The sequence below is a fragment of the Centropristis striata genome, chromosome 7 (genome assembly GCF_030273125.1).
Source record: "Centropristis striata isolate RG_2023a ecotype Rhode Island chromosome 7, C.striata_1.0, whole genome shotgun sequence".
Classification (NCBI taxonomy): domain Eukaryota; kingdom Metazoa; phylum Chordata; class Actinopteri; order Perciformes; family Serranidae; genus Centropristis; species Centropristis striata.
In genome coordinates this window covers 21439663-21454968 of record NC_081523.1, presented here as the reverse complement: position 1 = coordinate 21454968, position 15306 = coordinate 21439663, and the positions used below count along the sequence as shown (strand labels likewise).

The window sequence follows — 15306 nt, the reverse complement described above, 5'->3', positions numbered from 1 at the left end:
TGCTATGCTTATTGCTTATTTTGTCCAGAATTTGCTAAATTGAATTAACTTCTGGCAACGTGAACAACTATTGAAGTCTGCAGCAGGACACTCACTGAGAAAAGTTGGGTTATCTGATAATATGTGTGTACATTGACAGTGTAACAGCCCAATAGACACGACTATGTATCATAAACATATTGATGAAATCCATAGTGTAAGCATTAGGCCTGTGTGGCTGAATTTCAGATGTCAGAGCATTTAACACTGCATGCGTAATGCGCAGTGATAGTGGACATTAACAATAAGGTTGAATAAAAAAATGAAAAATAAGCATTCCTATGCGTAAAAGCGCATATATCACAAATGTTCAATGATTTTAAAACGGTAATCAACAACTGACTCAGTTATTTGTTTAAAAATTGTCACATGATGCTTATTTTGCATGTAAGGCTGTATGTTGTTTGGCTTTGTCTACAGGATGAGATGTAGTTGGTAATCAGAGCAGCATTGCCAGCGTATCATGTGTTTGATCATTGTGATCTAACTTTATATATTGGAATATTAAAAAAATTTGGATATTATATTATTTATTTTTACAAACATAAATGAATAAAATGACTTAAAAGTATAAATTGCATACCATACAGACGAGCCTATATGTGATATAGTGGTGCTGACATTGTACGACAACATACTGTAGGACCTCCCCTTGAACCGCTGTAATTTGAGGCTCAACTACCACCATCATGGTGGTGGCAGAAAAAAAAATCAAAGTTAAAAACTGCAGTTCTGACATTCCTCGGCCCCCTTCCGTCGCACAGACTGTGGACCTTGCCTCAGACTTCACGTCCTCTCTGGGAAATACTTCTTTTTAGCGACAGGACTGTGTGGAAACCCTAAACACCTAACGCACCGAGCGGGTTTGGCTCTCAGCGAGCCTCCCCTGAAGTTGGAGATGCACACATGAGGTCTCCCTGCCTGGGTGGTCTCTCTACTTTAGTGAGCTGTTGCTAAGCAGCTAATAATAGTCGTGTTTGCTGAGTAATTTTTGCCCTTCTGGAACCAATCAGATGCAAGAAAGTCCTGCAATCTGACAGCCCCAGAGGCGGGATCTCGAGTCTTTTTTTTTCTTTTCACCCCTCCTCCTCCTCTGCCTCCAAATGGAGAGAGGTCTTTTTCTCCTCTTCTATTGAATCTCAGAGTTGGCCGTGACGCGCGGCCCAGGGGAAGACCACATAGATCTCACCAGAATGCAACGACCATCGAGGTTTCTTACCCGACGACTTGTGTATGGGAATCACTTTGCGCACCTCACTTTTTGAGAGAAACCTACTTTTTTTGAAGAGACACGGTGAATGCGGTGAAAGCGGTGGAGACCTCCGGATCGCGAAATGTTGGGATGGAAGGCGCAGACTTTGACTCGCCGTCTCCAACAGGAGTATGAAGCCCTACTTCACGGGTGTGAGATCTCCGAGAGTGAAACTTTGTTGCCTTGGGATATCGCTACACGCTTTCGGGGAAATACTATAAAGTGGGAAACGGTCTCGCAGTCCCCGCAACATGGCCTCGGCTGCTAATGCGCCCTCCGAGCAGGAAAACAGAGACCCCGATCGGCCGAGGATAACGCGGAGGAACAGGGGGGACTATACCCGTAACACACCGCTGGATTTGGAGTATTTGCAGCGGCCGAGTTACTGCGATGCGGGCTTTGCTTTGGAGCAGATTACCGAGGTGCTTATTTCTCATCTTAACCAGGAAAGAGCTTTAGGGTCTTGGTTTCATTGTATTCACCGAAAAAAGTGTCCAAAGTATGTCCAGTCGCTGCTAGGTAACGGGACGGGCTGGGCAGGGGGACACAGGGATAAGGCAAGGTTGTAGTGAGCGGAGTGTTTTTGTATTTACATTTAGACTCATCTTATGCAACCGGCTTCTGTTATAGGATGTGATGCAAGTTGCAAATACAACCGCTCGATTGTTTCCAACACAACATCCCAGACTATAACGGTCTGAGAGCAGGCAGAACATGCAGCTTTCACTCACAGTCAACTCTACCATTGACTGTTTCATAACATCCACCTTGACGTTTCTCTGCACACGAGCTGCGTAAAAAGTTTTAGTGGCTAAGTTAAAGGTTTGAATGACAGTAACTAAACTTGCGTAAAGAGAGACAGAGAGAGGGGGAGAGGAAAAAAATCCATGTGGCTGCCCTCTTCCGTTCACAAATATTGTGAGTCCCCCTGTGATGGCTCCTCCACTCCCCATGCAGGCCGGAACACACGGGCTGCTGCTGGACTGGGAGTGCAGTTGCGTGTGGTGGAATTTGTGGTTTTACCACATGTGCCTTTTTTCACGGCATTTATGAAAGTTTGGTGTGTGTGTGTGTGTGTGTGTGTGTGTGTGTGCGTGTGTGATGACAAATCACACTACTCCCAGCCTAGATCAAGCGGGGATCACAACGTTTATCACACTTTCATCATTTTTCAGTTTAATAAGGATCACAGTGGGCTATTTTAAAGCTCACCAAATGAGAGTTTAAAGAACCTGTCCGCTATAGTTATAGCATCTTTTTTTTAAAAGGTGACACATGGGTGGCTTATTATCAAAAGGCCACCTACTGTATTATCATGTCTCCTTTTATTTGCCTCTATCCACCCTGTAGGTCCAGCTGCAAACTTATTTTGTAGCACAGCAACACAAACCTGTGTCATGTCTGTATCAACACCTTCATAACTCATCACTGCAGCAATGAAATGACAGAAATCCACCTGTGTGTGTGTGTGTGTGTGTGTGTGTGTGTGTGTGTGTGTGTGTGTGTGTGTATGTGTGTGTGACCTACAGAGGATGAAGATATCTTCCTTTTTGCGTGTCTCCTGCTAAGGTTACAGTTTATATGTGTTACTGATATGACAGAACCTGTGGCTCCCACTCTGGGGAGTCCTTAGTGGTTTCTAGGCGGCCCTCAGCAGATGTGTATATTTCAATCATCACTGGTTAGCAGAACAAGCCAGTGAGTGGGTTTTATTATTTCGATCACAGCTCCCATTTCCCCTCAGAGCCTTCATTATACAAATATTTGCAGTCTCAAAGTGAATCGTAACAACTAGTCTTGTCCGATGGGCCTGTAGTTTAAATCATTTAAGGCTCTTTGAGGACCACCTGTAATCGTCATTTATTTGCATGTATTACATCAAATGTTTTCTCCTAAACCCTACAGATATACCTATCCAGGTAAGTGTAGTGTTTTGTGTTTAAATTGACATTAATATGAGGACTCTTGTTTCATTGTAGGGGAAGGCGACGGGGAGGAAAGCACCTCTATGGCTGAGAGCGAAGTTCCAGAGACTTTTATTTAGGCTGGGCTGTTATATACAAAAGAACTGCGGAAAGTTTTTGGTTGTGGGCCTCATGATTTTCGGAGCTTTTGCTGTGGGCTTAAGGGCAGCTAATTTGGAGACGGACGTGGAGAAACTCTGGGTGGAAGGTAAGACATTCTGATTTATTATTGGCTGTTTTTTTGTTTTAATAGTGTGTATTTTTGAATCTAAGATGCTGGGAATATTCTTATTTCAGTGCTTTAGAAGCTATATGATTTGATATTGAATGTTTGGATTGGCATGGGATGGTTCAGATTGGAAGAAGAGGGTTGCTGGGTGCTACCAAACAAGCCAGGGGAATTGTTTATTGTTTAGGCCCTGGCAAGTAGCCAAGTGAAACTTGAAAGTAATTGAATTTATCCCAACATACTTGCATCTTCTTAAACTATGTTAGATGCACGCAAAAGATGTGCAAGAGGTGACTGTAACTGCACTCAGAAGTGAGGTTGTAATTAAGTTCATAAGCAGCTTTTGGGGTAGAGGAAATTTTTGTCAAAGCCGCCATTTTGTGAGAGTGTGTGAGTGTGAGTGTGTGTGAGTGTGTGTCTGCCTGCCCCCAGCAGTTGAATGCTCAGAGACTGTGTGTGGTCCCGTTTTGGACAGCTCTCAACTTTCCAAAAAGATTTGTCTCCGGCTGCAGGGAAAAAGCGGAGTGAGGACAGGAACTGGTGTTTGTGGAGTGGATAGGCTGCTCACTTGTTGTTGTTTTTGTCAGAAACAACTTATGAAGACCGAACATTTTTAAGGGAAAAAGGGACTGTGCATATGGGTGGTGCTTGGGGGGTAAGGGGAAGGGGCTGTGCTTTTTTTTTCCTTTCCTTTGATCCGCATTCCTGCACTTAGGGCTAGAGTTGGCTGTAGGAGTCATGAATGGAGGAGCAGATTTTTCTGCTGAGAAACTGAATAAGTATTTTTTTGTCATTAAAAAAATAAACAAAGTAGTATTTACGCACAGTTGTTGTCATGTTTGTGCTCTCTTTTCTGGCTTCATCCCATTTTGACTTCCCACCCTCAAGTAAAACTGTAAAACTCATGAGATCAAACATTGAAGCAGACAGATCAAACACCCCACCTCCTCCCCGGGTTGGCTGTTCTCTCCTTGCGTGCTGCTGCAGGGGTCTGACAGACAGCGTGTTCTTCTAATCTGTGGCGCAGGCGCAGTTGGCAGCAGTTTAGGAAGAGGGGAACCTTCTTAGTACAGGACTCCTGATTGTAGCCAGAGGAACACACTCTTTTCCCATGTCACACCACGGTCATGTGTACTAAGGTTAGGGGCACCATGAAAATCAATGTTGATACAGACTGGGACTGGATGATATGACAATTCTTGTCAAAATGATTTAAAAAAAAACGTAATCGTATATATTTTTCTATATTATTTCTATCGACATGTAAAAAAACAGCGGCCGAACTGCATGTGGATAATTCTGATTCTTGCAAGTGGATGATATCTATCCAAGTAATGATGTATAGTTATCAAGATATAATATGACCTATAATTGGTTAGAAGATTGTGGCCATATTGCCCAGCCCTTGTTACAGACTTGACAATTCATCATTTACTACTGAGTTGTTGGAGACTGTCACTGAGTGCTGGAACCGATTAATCAAGAAATCGATTGACAGAAAGGTAACTGTTTGGACTATTTGGATAAATATTTATAAAATGAAATGATCAAAAATAAGCTGGGAACAGCCTCTCTGTGATGGTTGCTTTTCCCGTTTTATATCCTTATAAATGATGGATGTAGTGTATTAAGACCTGTTTTGGCAAACATTATTTCCAGCACACGGAGTATATGAAAGACAGCAGAGAAGTACATCATGATGCAGTAATTGTTTTATTTTCTATGGATGTTTTGATATCTTTTATAATTTTTTGGTACTTTGAAAACTATTAAACCCAGGTAACTTGTATTATTCTTGTTTTTGGAATAAAAGATAAATCAGGTATTCAAAAAAGCATCTACTGGTCATATTGTACTGTTAGTTGTGACACTGTCACCTTCTTTTACTGAAGTAACACCAGAGTTTTGTTATTGTAAGTACATGCTAGCTTTATGTTGAGCTGGACAGTTTAACCAAGTCGAGTGACCTCTGGTAGACATCTCCAACATGGTCTTACACTAGCTCATAGTGATACACAGAGACCTGCTCGCACACACACAGACACTGACAAAGAGACTGGGCTGTGGTGGTTTCCTAGGTCCCGGTACGTGAGGGGTTCCAGATGTTGATAGGGAGAGATCTGTTTGTTTAGATTAGACTGCACAGCTGAGGGATAGATTAGTTCTGCCTGGACTGTGGAACGCTGTGCTGGGCCGTGCTGGGGGACTGGCCCATCGTCTGAGAGGAAAAGGAGGAGAGAGGAGGAGAGGACAGAGCGGCTGTTTATGTTTCATTTGGAACTGCCCTCCGCAGGCGACCCATGGACGACCCCGCCTGGAAGCTGTGTGGCCTGTGGACGCACGCACACACTCACACACACACAATAGAGACACACACACAATACACCCAGCTCATATTAGATCTCCCAGTTCCTTTACAATTGACTGGAGCAATTGCATTTTTACATTTGTGATCTCACATCGTGTCTGTCATCACCTGCTTTCAGCTAGCGCCGAGGTCTACAGCAGACCACCATTTGCTGGCTGGTGTGTTTATTCTGCACGCCGTCACGTGCCGCAGCTTTCACAGGGATTGTCTCTTCTCACACAGTGCTCACTCAGCACTGTTTATAAACACTCAGACACAGGAAGTTCTGTTTATTAGACAAAGCGACAGAGACCAATTGGGAGTGAGGCACATGCCTGCACAAAGAGGCGATTGTGTCAAACCAGCGAGGATGTATGGGGGTTTGTGTTTTGCTAAAGATTCAGGGAATAAGAGTAATATTTTTATTTTTCTATTTTTTTGCTGCCTAGACTTCATAAAAATGATATCAGCATCATGTATTTAGGAGAGACTGCAACCACTCCGCAGATAAACGCTCTGTTTATGTCCACTGTGGCGCTCACAGGAAATTATTGGTTCAAACAGGAAGTTGTAGTATTGTGGTCTCCTATTTTGCTCTCCCCACACACAAATGTGGCTCGCCGCCCTCTGTGTGCTTTCCTCGATGTCAGAGCACATCCCCACTGGCCTGCGTTCGGCTTCAGATACATCCTCAGTTTTAAATTGCAGAGATGAACTTGCGATGATTAACTATAAGCCACGTTCAGGGAGCAGAGGCATAGAGGAGAGGAATAAGACCCCTTTAGATTTCCTCCTGGCCACAAATGGAAAATGGAGCCATCCCTTGGCATTCTGGGTTAAGGCAAACATAGGCCAAATTGTAAAGAAAATAGCAGCGCCGCCTGCCTCTAATTAAAACAGTATCGCGTAAACATTGGCCTTCCTGTAGGACGGCCCCTCACTCTTTCGCTCTGTTTCTGTGCTGGAGATGTGGCTGTGGTTAAGGGGCTGTGTTGATGGGTGAAAGAGGGGGTACAGGCAGGAGAACATTTGGGAATGCGGCTTTTGAAGCTCAAGCTCCGGGCAAGGGTTGAAGTTGAAACTGAGGGTTAAGCAGATGAGAAGGAGCTGTACTGTAATCTGGGCTGAGTTGTGGTTACCCTGTAGCTTTAGCACCAATTTTAAACAGAGGAAGGGTCTCTATAACATTCAGAGGATGTCTTTTGTTTTCATCTTTGGACACGATCATCAGTGTGAGCGATTCATGTTAAAATGAGTCCCCAGATTTATGGCCTGGACTGGGGCATAGGGCTATGGATTGTAGTCTCAAGGCTACAGACAGAGGGGAGGCCCCAGGTCCCGGAGCACTTTCTTGGGGGGACATAAGTGTAGAGGCCAGGGGCCACGGGGGTAGACCCCTGGGACCCTGAGGTCATCTCGTTGAGGCCCTGCTATTTAAAACCTCACCTGATACTCACCCTGTGGCCTGGGTGCAGAGTGAAGACTCACAGCAGAGGGGTGAGGGGGGGCAGAGGATGGGAGGGCTGGAAGAAATGCAGCAGAAGTTGCAGCTGTCACTTAGCATTGTTTGTGTCCTGTATTTGACCACTCATGTCTATGCATTTGTGCATCTCAGCCAGATGTTGTTGTTCTCCTGTATTTCACTTGATGAAGTTGTTTTTAACCTTTTGACATCTGTCCTCCAGCAGAGGGCAGTGAATCAGATATGAGTATTGCTTTTAATCTCTGAATTACTTCATAATTATTCTCAAACAAGTCAAACAAATATCCAACTTCTACATAAATCCAAATCATCATTTAATGACAGAATATAGTTTAGAAATCACAGGACAAATAGGATGCCATTAAAAGTCCCAAAATGTCAATGTTTTTATACTGTCCCCCCTGTTTTTAGTGTATTCCTGATATCAATATGGTAACAGTTAAAATAGCGCCAATGTTTGTGTGCATCTTAAGCCTGATTTAAGGTTTCAGAATCCAGTCTGATAGGACCAAATTTTTTTTTTCTAAAGCAGCTCCCTCCCTCTCTTGCATGTCTGTTTTGTATCTAGTGTGATTAAGAGCTGAGTTGACAGAGTTGGTGGTTGTTTTGTTGTTTTGCTGGTAATGGCAGCAGAGAAGGGAGCGGTATGATGTTAAGTGCATGCGGAAGAAGCCTTGACATCCTTTCTTGTGGACGAAGATGAGGAGGAGGAAGAGAAGGAGGAGGAGAGGCCTGAATGTGGCGTCTCCACTGAGAGGATTGTGGTTTGCATGATTGAATTATCCAGCTTTTGATGTGTATGGGAGCATTGATACATGCATGGATGCACACGCACATACAAACACATTCACATACGCAGAGAGGCTTTTTAGTTCTGTGAATGAGTAGGTGGTTGACCAGGGCTGGCATGGCAGGCTATTTTGATGGGCCTCTCTTTGCTATTTTCTCTTCTATATTCATCTGTTTTCCTCCTTTTTCTCTCATTTTCTTTCTCTCTGCCCCTCACACTCCATCTCCAACTGCTTTCATTCAGCAGCCGCAAGCAATCAAACACACAAATGCGCCCACACCCAATATTTTTTCCTAGTTTGCGCAGAATTCACCACATAGAGTCATCTATCTTTCTCTCTCTATGCATACGGGCCGCACACAAACGTGAGCGTGCACTGCACACATGCACGCTTTTTGCATTTTCCAAACTGGACTCAATTAAGTTTGTGTTTATCAGCTCACTACAAACAGGATTAAACCTCCATAGAAGGAATAACATTCCAGCGTGTTGTGTTAAACTTTACGAGTTGATGAAAAGTGCAGGCTTGCTGGTGTGGGATTTAGTGTGAGGAAACATTGCGCCTCTGGTACTGTACACAGACTTACAGCGCTGTTTTCTTAAGCTAGCTCTCCCTGATTTGAAAGCACTTTTGTGTATATTACCCCTACCTGCGGAGAGTAAATTTGAAATAACTTTTAAAAATTTGCTTGTTAACCATGCTGCATGTGTGTGTGTGCTCTCAAGGCGAGCGCACTCCCATTCACAAACGACATCCTGAGATGCCTCCAAGCTCTCTGTTTACATTTTGCATTCTTTCAGGCGCTCTTATTCAAAAACCAGAGCCCTGCGAATGACCGACCACAGGAGACTGTGGAGAGAATTACCCTCCCCCCTCTACCTCCTTCTCTCCCTCTCTCTCCCTCTCTCCCTCCCTCTCTCTCTCTCTCTCTCTCTCTCTCTCTCTCTCTCTCTCTCTCTCTATCCCTCTCTTTTCCTCCCTGCCAGAAAGGTCTCTCTCTTACCCGAGCCCCCCCCCCCCCCCCTCCACCACCACTCCCTGGCTGGAGAGAGTGGCCTCAGAATGCCAGATGTATTACAGAGTGAGCCACGGCAATGTAAACACTCAGCCCTGCCATGAGAGCAGGGTGGTCTGGCCTCCCTCCTTCCCTTCCCTTCCCTCCCCTACCCTCCTATCCCTCCCTCCCTCTTCCCCTTTCCTCTCTTCCCTCCCTCACAGCGCTGACTGCCAGAGGGGTGGAGAAAGTACAAAACAGCAGAGGGAGAGAGTGTGTGTGTGTGTGTGTGTGTGTGTTGGGGGGAGACCGAGCGAGGGAAGAAGCAGGAGTATAGTAGCGGTAGTGTGTTTGTGTTTTGACTGCAGTGCCTACCGTACACCAGGAGAGAGATTGGGGTGTGGATTGATGCTTTTCAGACTGCAGCGCAGAGAATTTGTTCATGCAAACATACTATAAACATCTCTAAATTGTGTGTGTCGTTGGAATTTTTTTAAGCCCCTCTGGCACACATTGGTTACGTACGTAGCAATATAGTTCATTGCAATTCCTACAGCACAACGTCATAGAATCTGGCAGCAACAGCAATTACACAAGTACCACACATGCACACGCAAGGCATGAAGATACAGCGATATAAAACATTTCCTCTCTCAGATGATTGAGAGGTTTGGAGCTCCAGATTGAGTCAGTATGCGTCAGAGTGAAATAGTCTCCTTTACTGAGACCGCCGTGCAAGTCTGTCTGAAGCATGAGGACACTGGGAACTTGTGACCCGTGATGGATGTCACACGTCATTGTCTTCGTGGATTTCCAGGGCTGCTCAGCATGAGGGCAGTTGTAGTTGTGAACATCCCATTCTGTATCTGTGCCAGATGCAAGATAACAAACTTTGTGTAGGAAAAATAGATGAGCGTCTGCACACTGACTAAATCAGCCAAATGCCCTGAATGTGCCTTTTCAGTGTAAGTTTGAAAAGTTGTAATTCAGTGTGCTGATACAATGAGTGGAAATGAAGATTGAGTTTTGGTATTTCTTGGTCAGATTCGGTCTTGTTTGCGGGATCTTTGAGCAATATTTGTCATTTAAAGTTGCTCTTATTTATATTTTTATATTAACAATGGATAAAATGTGTGTAATGTCAAAGTGATCGCTTGAATTGATCAACCCACAGAGGACTAGAATTGCACTCAAAGAGCGCAGCCCTCCACCAAACCCATGCCCTGTCTTGCAGCGTTAATGTACTTTGTGCTCCAAAAGTGTATGGATTCTTCGTTGGCCCTTGCTACACCCTGACACCAAGTTTCATGAAAATCAGGCTAGCAGATTTTTCCACGAACTTGCTGACAAACAGACAAACAAACCGAAACGGTACAAATCACCCAACTCTGTATTCCCCATCAGCTCTATTGAGAGTTTTAGTGTCTTTCAGCTCATTTTACGGTTTGGTTGTCAAGCTACTTAACTGTTTTGGTTTCTCTCACTGTTCTCTCACCAGCAATTGTTATTCAGTGTTGTGTTTACCTTTTTTTTTTCAAAAACATTTAATGAAGGTGTAACTTTGAAGCCATTCAGGATATTTGGTTAAATGAAAACTAATATATGCATCATATTGCCACCAGTATTGATAATTTTCAAATGATGCAAGAATGAGGTAACTGGAAAAGAAACTCGGTTTATTTTTGTCTTTCTTCCATTATCACGCTCTGTCTCCGTCTTCTATTCCACACCATGGAATGTGTGATTTTGGGATACCTGGAATCACAGGCCATCTTTCCAGGAAATGACAGAGAGATGGCTGGTTGAGATTGGTTGTTCAGGCTCATGTCACGGTCTGTTATGGCTGGGCTGTGGGCCAATCACAGGGCAGTAAATGCAGCAGGGGGAGATCACTCACCTGGCTTGCATTGGACAGGCACTGACAGGAGATACAGGATGAGAATTTTTTTTTCCCAACAGAGCTGATGGAAGAGTTGTTTTTCTAATGATTTTTTAATGTCTCTTATTTATCTTAACAAAGGTGTGCACTATCTATGGAGAGTTTTGAACACTTTAAAAAACCTTACATGTCCTCTTGGTTGCATGCATCGATTAATACGTCATTTGTCTGATGTGTTTGCTATTTTTAATTGAACCACAACCGCTGCACACATGCACACACATGCTACAAACACAGACTTTCTGTCAGCATTTTCTTGCCCTACTACTCTTTCCACTGCTCTGTGAATCTATTGGCATTGAATAGGATTTTTTTCGGAGTGGAGGTGGGGGGTTGGGAGGGGAGAGTGGGACCTGAATGAAGGCAGCAACGTGGAAGAATCTGCCCATTGAGGAGTGTGTGAATGTACACCTCGGGCCCAGGGGAAGCTGCATTGGGAGCCAGCCGACTGCTAAATACACCCATTTTAGGGGCTGCAGGGGCCGGACAGGTGATTAGCATAATCAGGGGCGAGGGGAGCCATACATATGGTAATGCTGGAGTTGGGGGGTGAGGGTTGGTGGTATGGGTGGGGGTTGACGAGGAGGGTGGTGGTGGTGGGGGGGCAGGGATTGGCAGCTGGGGTGTCACATTTGTGTCAGGGGTCGGGGTGCTCGGGGGTGTGTAGCTGCATGAGGAGACACTCGGTTACAGCTGCACGTCAGAGCACTTCCAATCATTTCTCTCTCTCACTTTTCTGTCATCCTCTAACTTTTTTTACTCTTTTTTTTGGTGGTCACCTTGTCTCTACCTTGCTTGTTTTAATCTTCTTCTTCTGTGTGGCAGCCCCCTCCTCTTTAAAAGCTGAAAAGGGAGAAGGAAAGAGAGACAGCGAGCGAGAGAGAGGTGGGGGCAGCAAAAGAGTGAGGGGGGCTCAACATGGGTCAGATAGGGTCTCAGCTCTCAGTGAGGCCTTTCATCACATATTTGTGGCTGTGTGTACACCAGCATTGCAGAGCCCGCGTTCAAAACTATTACTGCTTTGTACATTGCTGCCGCAACTGCTAGTACTATCACTATTGCTGCTAACAGTCAAGTCACACACTCGCTACATCTACACCTATACGTTTTCATTTTAAAATGCATAAATTAGTTCCTTTTACGCGTAGCGTTTACATTTCTAAAAAGAAATTTAAACACAGCTGGCCCCGTATTAGTTTGAAAACTCCAGGTGGGCTTGCATTTTGGTTTGGAAAACGATGATGCAGGCTCACTTCCACGTCCAGATTGGCTTTTATAAGTCACAATGTGTCCTTTCCTGATTTGTCATGCCCCTATCATGTGACTCATGATATCAGCCTCGACTACCAGTCGATAAGTAATTCCAGGTGTTGCGACCTGGTTGTCAATGCTAACAATTTGTGACAATTCCCTTGTCCAGCGGCATTATCAGCACAATAATACCCATTTTCCACCAATGCAATTCGAGCCAGGAAAGCCAGAGTGGCACCAACGCTCGCTCATGTCAAACCATGAAACAACAGGGGCAGGGGGTGGGATTATTGTGACCAACAAGACCAATGAAAACATGTATCACTAATTTTATTGTATTTGTTAAACTGCAATGTGATTGATACAGGCTATCGCTAGCGGGCTGGCGTTAGCAGGCTGGCGTTAGCAGGCTGGCATACAGTGTTCGTAAGAATGTCATCGCCGTCTGTAGCATTCAAGACGAGCAGCACAAATATGTTGTACCAGTCGTGTTTGGAAGCCAATGTAGGCTTGCAAGGAGCAACATTTGTAGTGAGATGATGTATTCTAGCCATTGTTGTTATTATGCTTGTGGAGAGCCGAGACATATACAGTGACATACTAATGTAGCTCTCTAGTCTGTGGAAAAACAAGTTGAACCAACTGTGAACCAGCATCAGCACCACCCAGCACTAGAACTAGGTTGGTTGAAAAGGGGTATAAGAAGCATGTGATCCTGTTTACACCAGCATGTGCATGTCATGTGTATTTGAATGGTTATGTGATATGTGTTTTCAGGTGTGTTAATATGGTTGGAGATCATCTCTGAAACGGTGTTAAAATGCTTGTGGACAGAGATTGTTTCAGTTAATTGATTTGCTTTTCTGCCCATGTGATTTGGGTCCGCTCCAAATTTAACTGGTTCCTCCATGGCCCATGCTACAGACTGCTATCAAGTTTCATAAAAAATCGGGCCAATGAAGGTAAAAATCATAAATCTCAAAGAATAGAGGATGCGGATCCCGAAGTTACACTTCTACTAATGCAAGCCATTATATCATATAGACATGAGATATTATCCAGATTCCAGAGAAGGCGAAAGTTGCTCATTGGTTAAGAAAAAACAATGTTTAAGACAAATTTGGTTGGACAGGAGACTGTGGCATACTGGATTTTGTAACTTAGATATTGATAAATGTTTTAATCATGCAGAGAATTGTTAACATTTACCCAGAGTTTTGAGTGGGTCTATGATGAAACTTACTCAGCAGGAAAATCAAAGAAGCAAAGATGGAGTTAGGGACAGACAGAGTGACAGCAGATGGTAGAAGGTAGCAGCAGACGAATGCGAGAGGAAGACAACAGGTGGGTTCCTCTTAGTGATCAAAGCGCTGCTGATTGGCAGTAGCAGCTGAGAAGGAGACGAACAAGAAGGAGGAGAAAATAGGAGGTGGTGACCTGAGGTAGTGACTTACCGTGGGAAACTCTACCTGAACAGACAGACCAGTAGCAGGGAACAAGTAAGGTCCAATGAGAAGTTTGAGAAAATTATGCAGCTGGGATTTGTAACAACACAAATGCATCCATGATATGCATTCTGTACATTTTTCTTTCATTGTTAAAGCTCTTTAGTAACTTGAAAATCAGCCTTAGTGTAAGCAGCTGTGTCTAATGGCGATGATCATTTATGTTATATCTTAATAATGACCTTATCCGAAAGCAATAACATGAAGAAACACAAGGTGTTCCTTCCTGTGTTAAGTCTTATTTTTTGAATCCATTTCTCTTGGGTAAATTATAACAAATTGCTTGTCTATAATGTATGATAAATGCATAAAAACTGGTGCATCAAATGGACATGTATTTCCATATATTGGCACTGTTTAACCAAAAACTATTTAAGTAGCTTTTGGCTATTTTTGTAGTTTTTAGGAATGCTTTTCCATATCACATTGTCATGTAGGTGTCCTGTGTCCTCTGCATTTCCTCTAGCGGTATAGAGGGCTCAGGGTATGGGAGGTCGCTGTAGACTTGGTGGCAGAGAGATGACCTGGTTTTGGGGGGCTTCCTCCTCACCACAGGGGGTCCCTGCTGAGAGGGGGCCTAATCCAGCTAATCCTTTCTCTGCACACACACAAAGATGTGCTTAGCCACATGCACGTACATACAGTATATTCATGTATGCATGCATGAGGTCCCGCACACACATAAATTATCCATTTAGCATCTTATAGCAAGGTCAGATATTATATCAGACTTCTGTTAGTAGCAATGAACGTTACAGGGGGTTTAAATCGATTGTAGATCTGCTTAATGGTTATTCCTGTTTCTCTTGGTGGCAAGTGGATTTTTTTTAGCTTTTATTTAACCCTATGAACCCTGAGCAGTTTTTTTCATAATTCATTTTATGAAAAGTTGCAATATTTGCACAATTTTGCTATTTTTCCAAGAGCCTACAAGAGCAACATACAAATTTGAATATTTAGATTTTTACCTTCTCTGCTTCCATCATCTTGTCCTCTCCTCTCTGCTCTGTGTAAACAGCCTGTAGTTCAATCATTTTTGGAGAAAATTTAAAAGAGACATATAGAAATATGTGGATTTTGAAGAATCATCGCATTTCATGTTCGATTTTTTTGTGACAGAAGTGTTAGTCACACATGTTTAGTTCAATAAAATTTTAAATCTGAGGATAATTTCTGTTATGACAATTTCTGGCTATGATAAAAGATATAGTTTTGGGGATTATTTTTTTATAAGATAGCATGCCTTTTAAACCCACTTGGCTTGTAGGGTTCAGTATCATTGAGTTAATCGATGTCTTTTACAAGGGAGAGTAGCAGAAACACAGTTTCAACCATAAAAAAAAGAATAACAGATAGATTTGAGTAACTTTGTTATCAGGTAAAACTTTTGCACACAAACAACCTGGACTCTGTAGATTTCATCATAGGTCTAAAGTCATTCATGAAGTTGCCATTCAGAAAGAGTCATCCAAAAGTTCAGGTAAAATCCAATTCTTACCTAGTTCAAATCAA

General features: G+C 43.4%; 1 protein-coding gene across 1 annotated transcript in view; it reads left to right on the top strand.

The window, feature by feature from the left end:
- Positions 1–1244: 1244 nt before the first annotated feature.
- The window catches only part of ptch1 (patched 1), a 55141-nt gene continuing 41079 nt past the window's right edge, over positions 1245–15306 (top strand). Inside the window, exons 1-2 of the mRNA XM_059337642.1 lie at positions 1245–1713; positions 3271–3463. Of these exons, the coding sequence (XP_059193625.1) occupies positions 1543–1713; positions 3271–3463 (364 nt within the window). The 5' untranslated portion in view covers positions 1245–1542. The remainder of the gene's footprint in view (positions 1714–3270; positions 3464–15306) is intronic.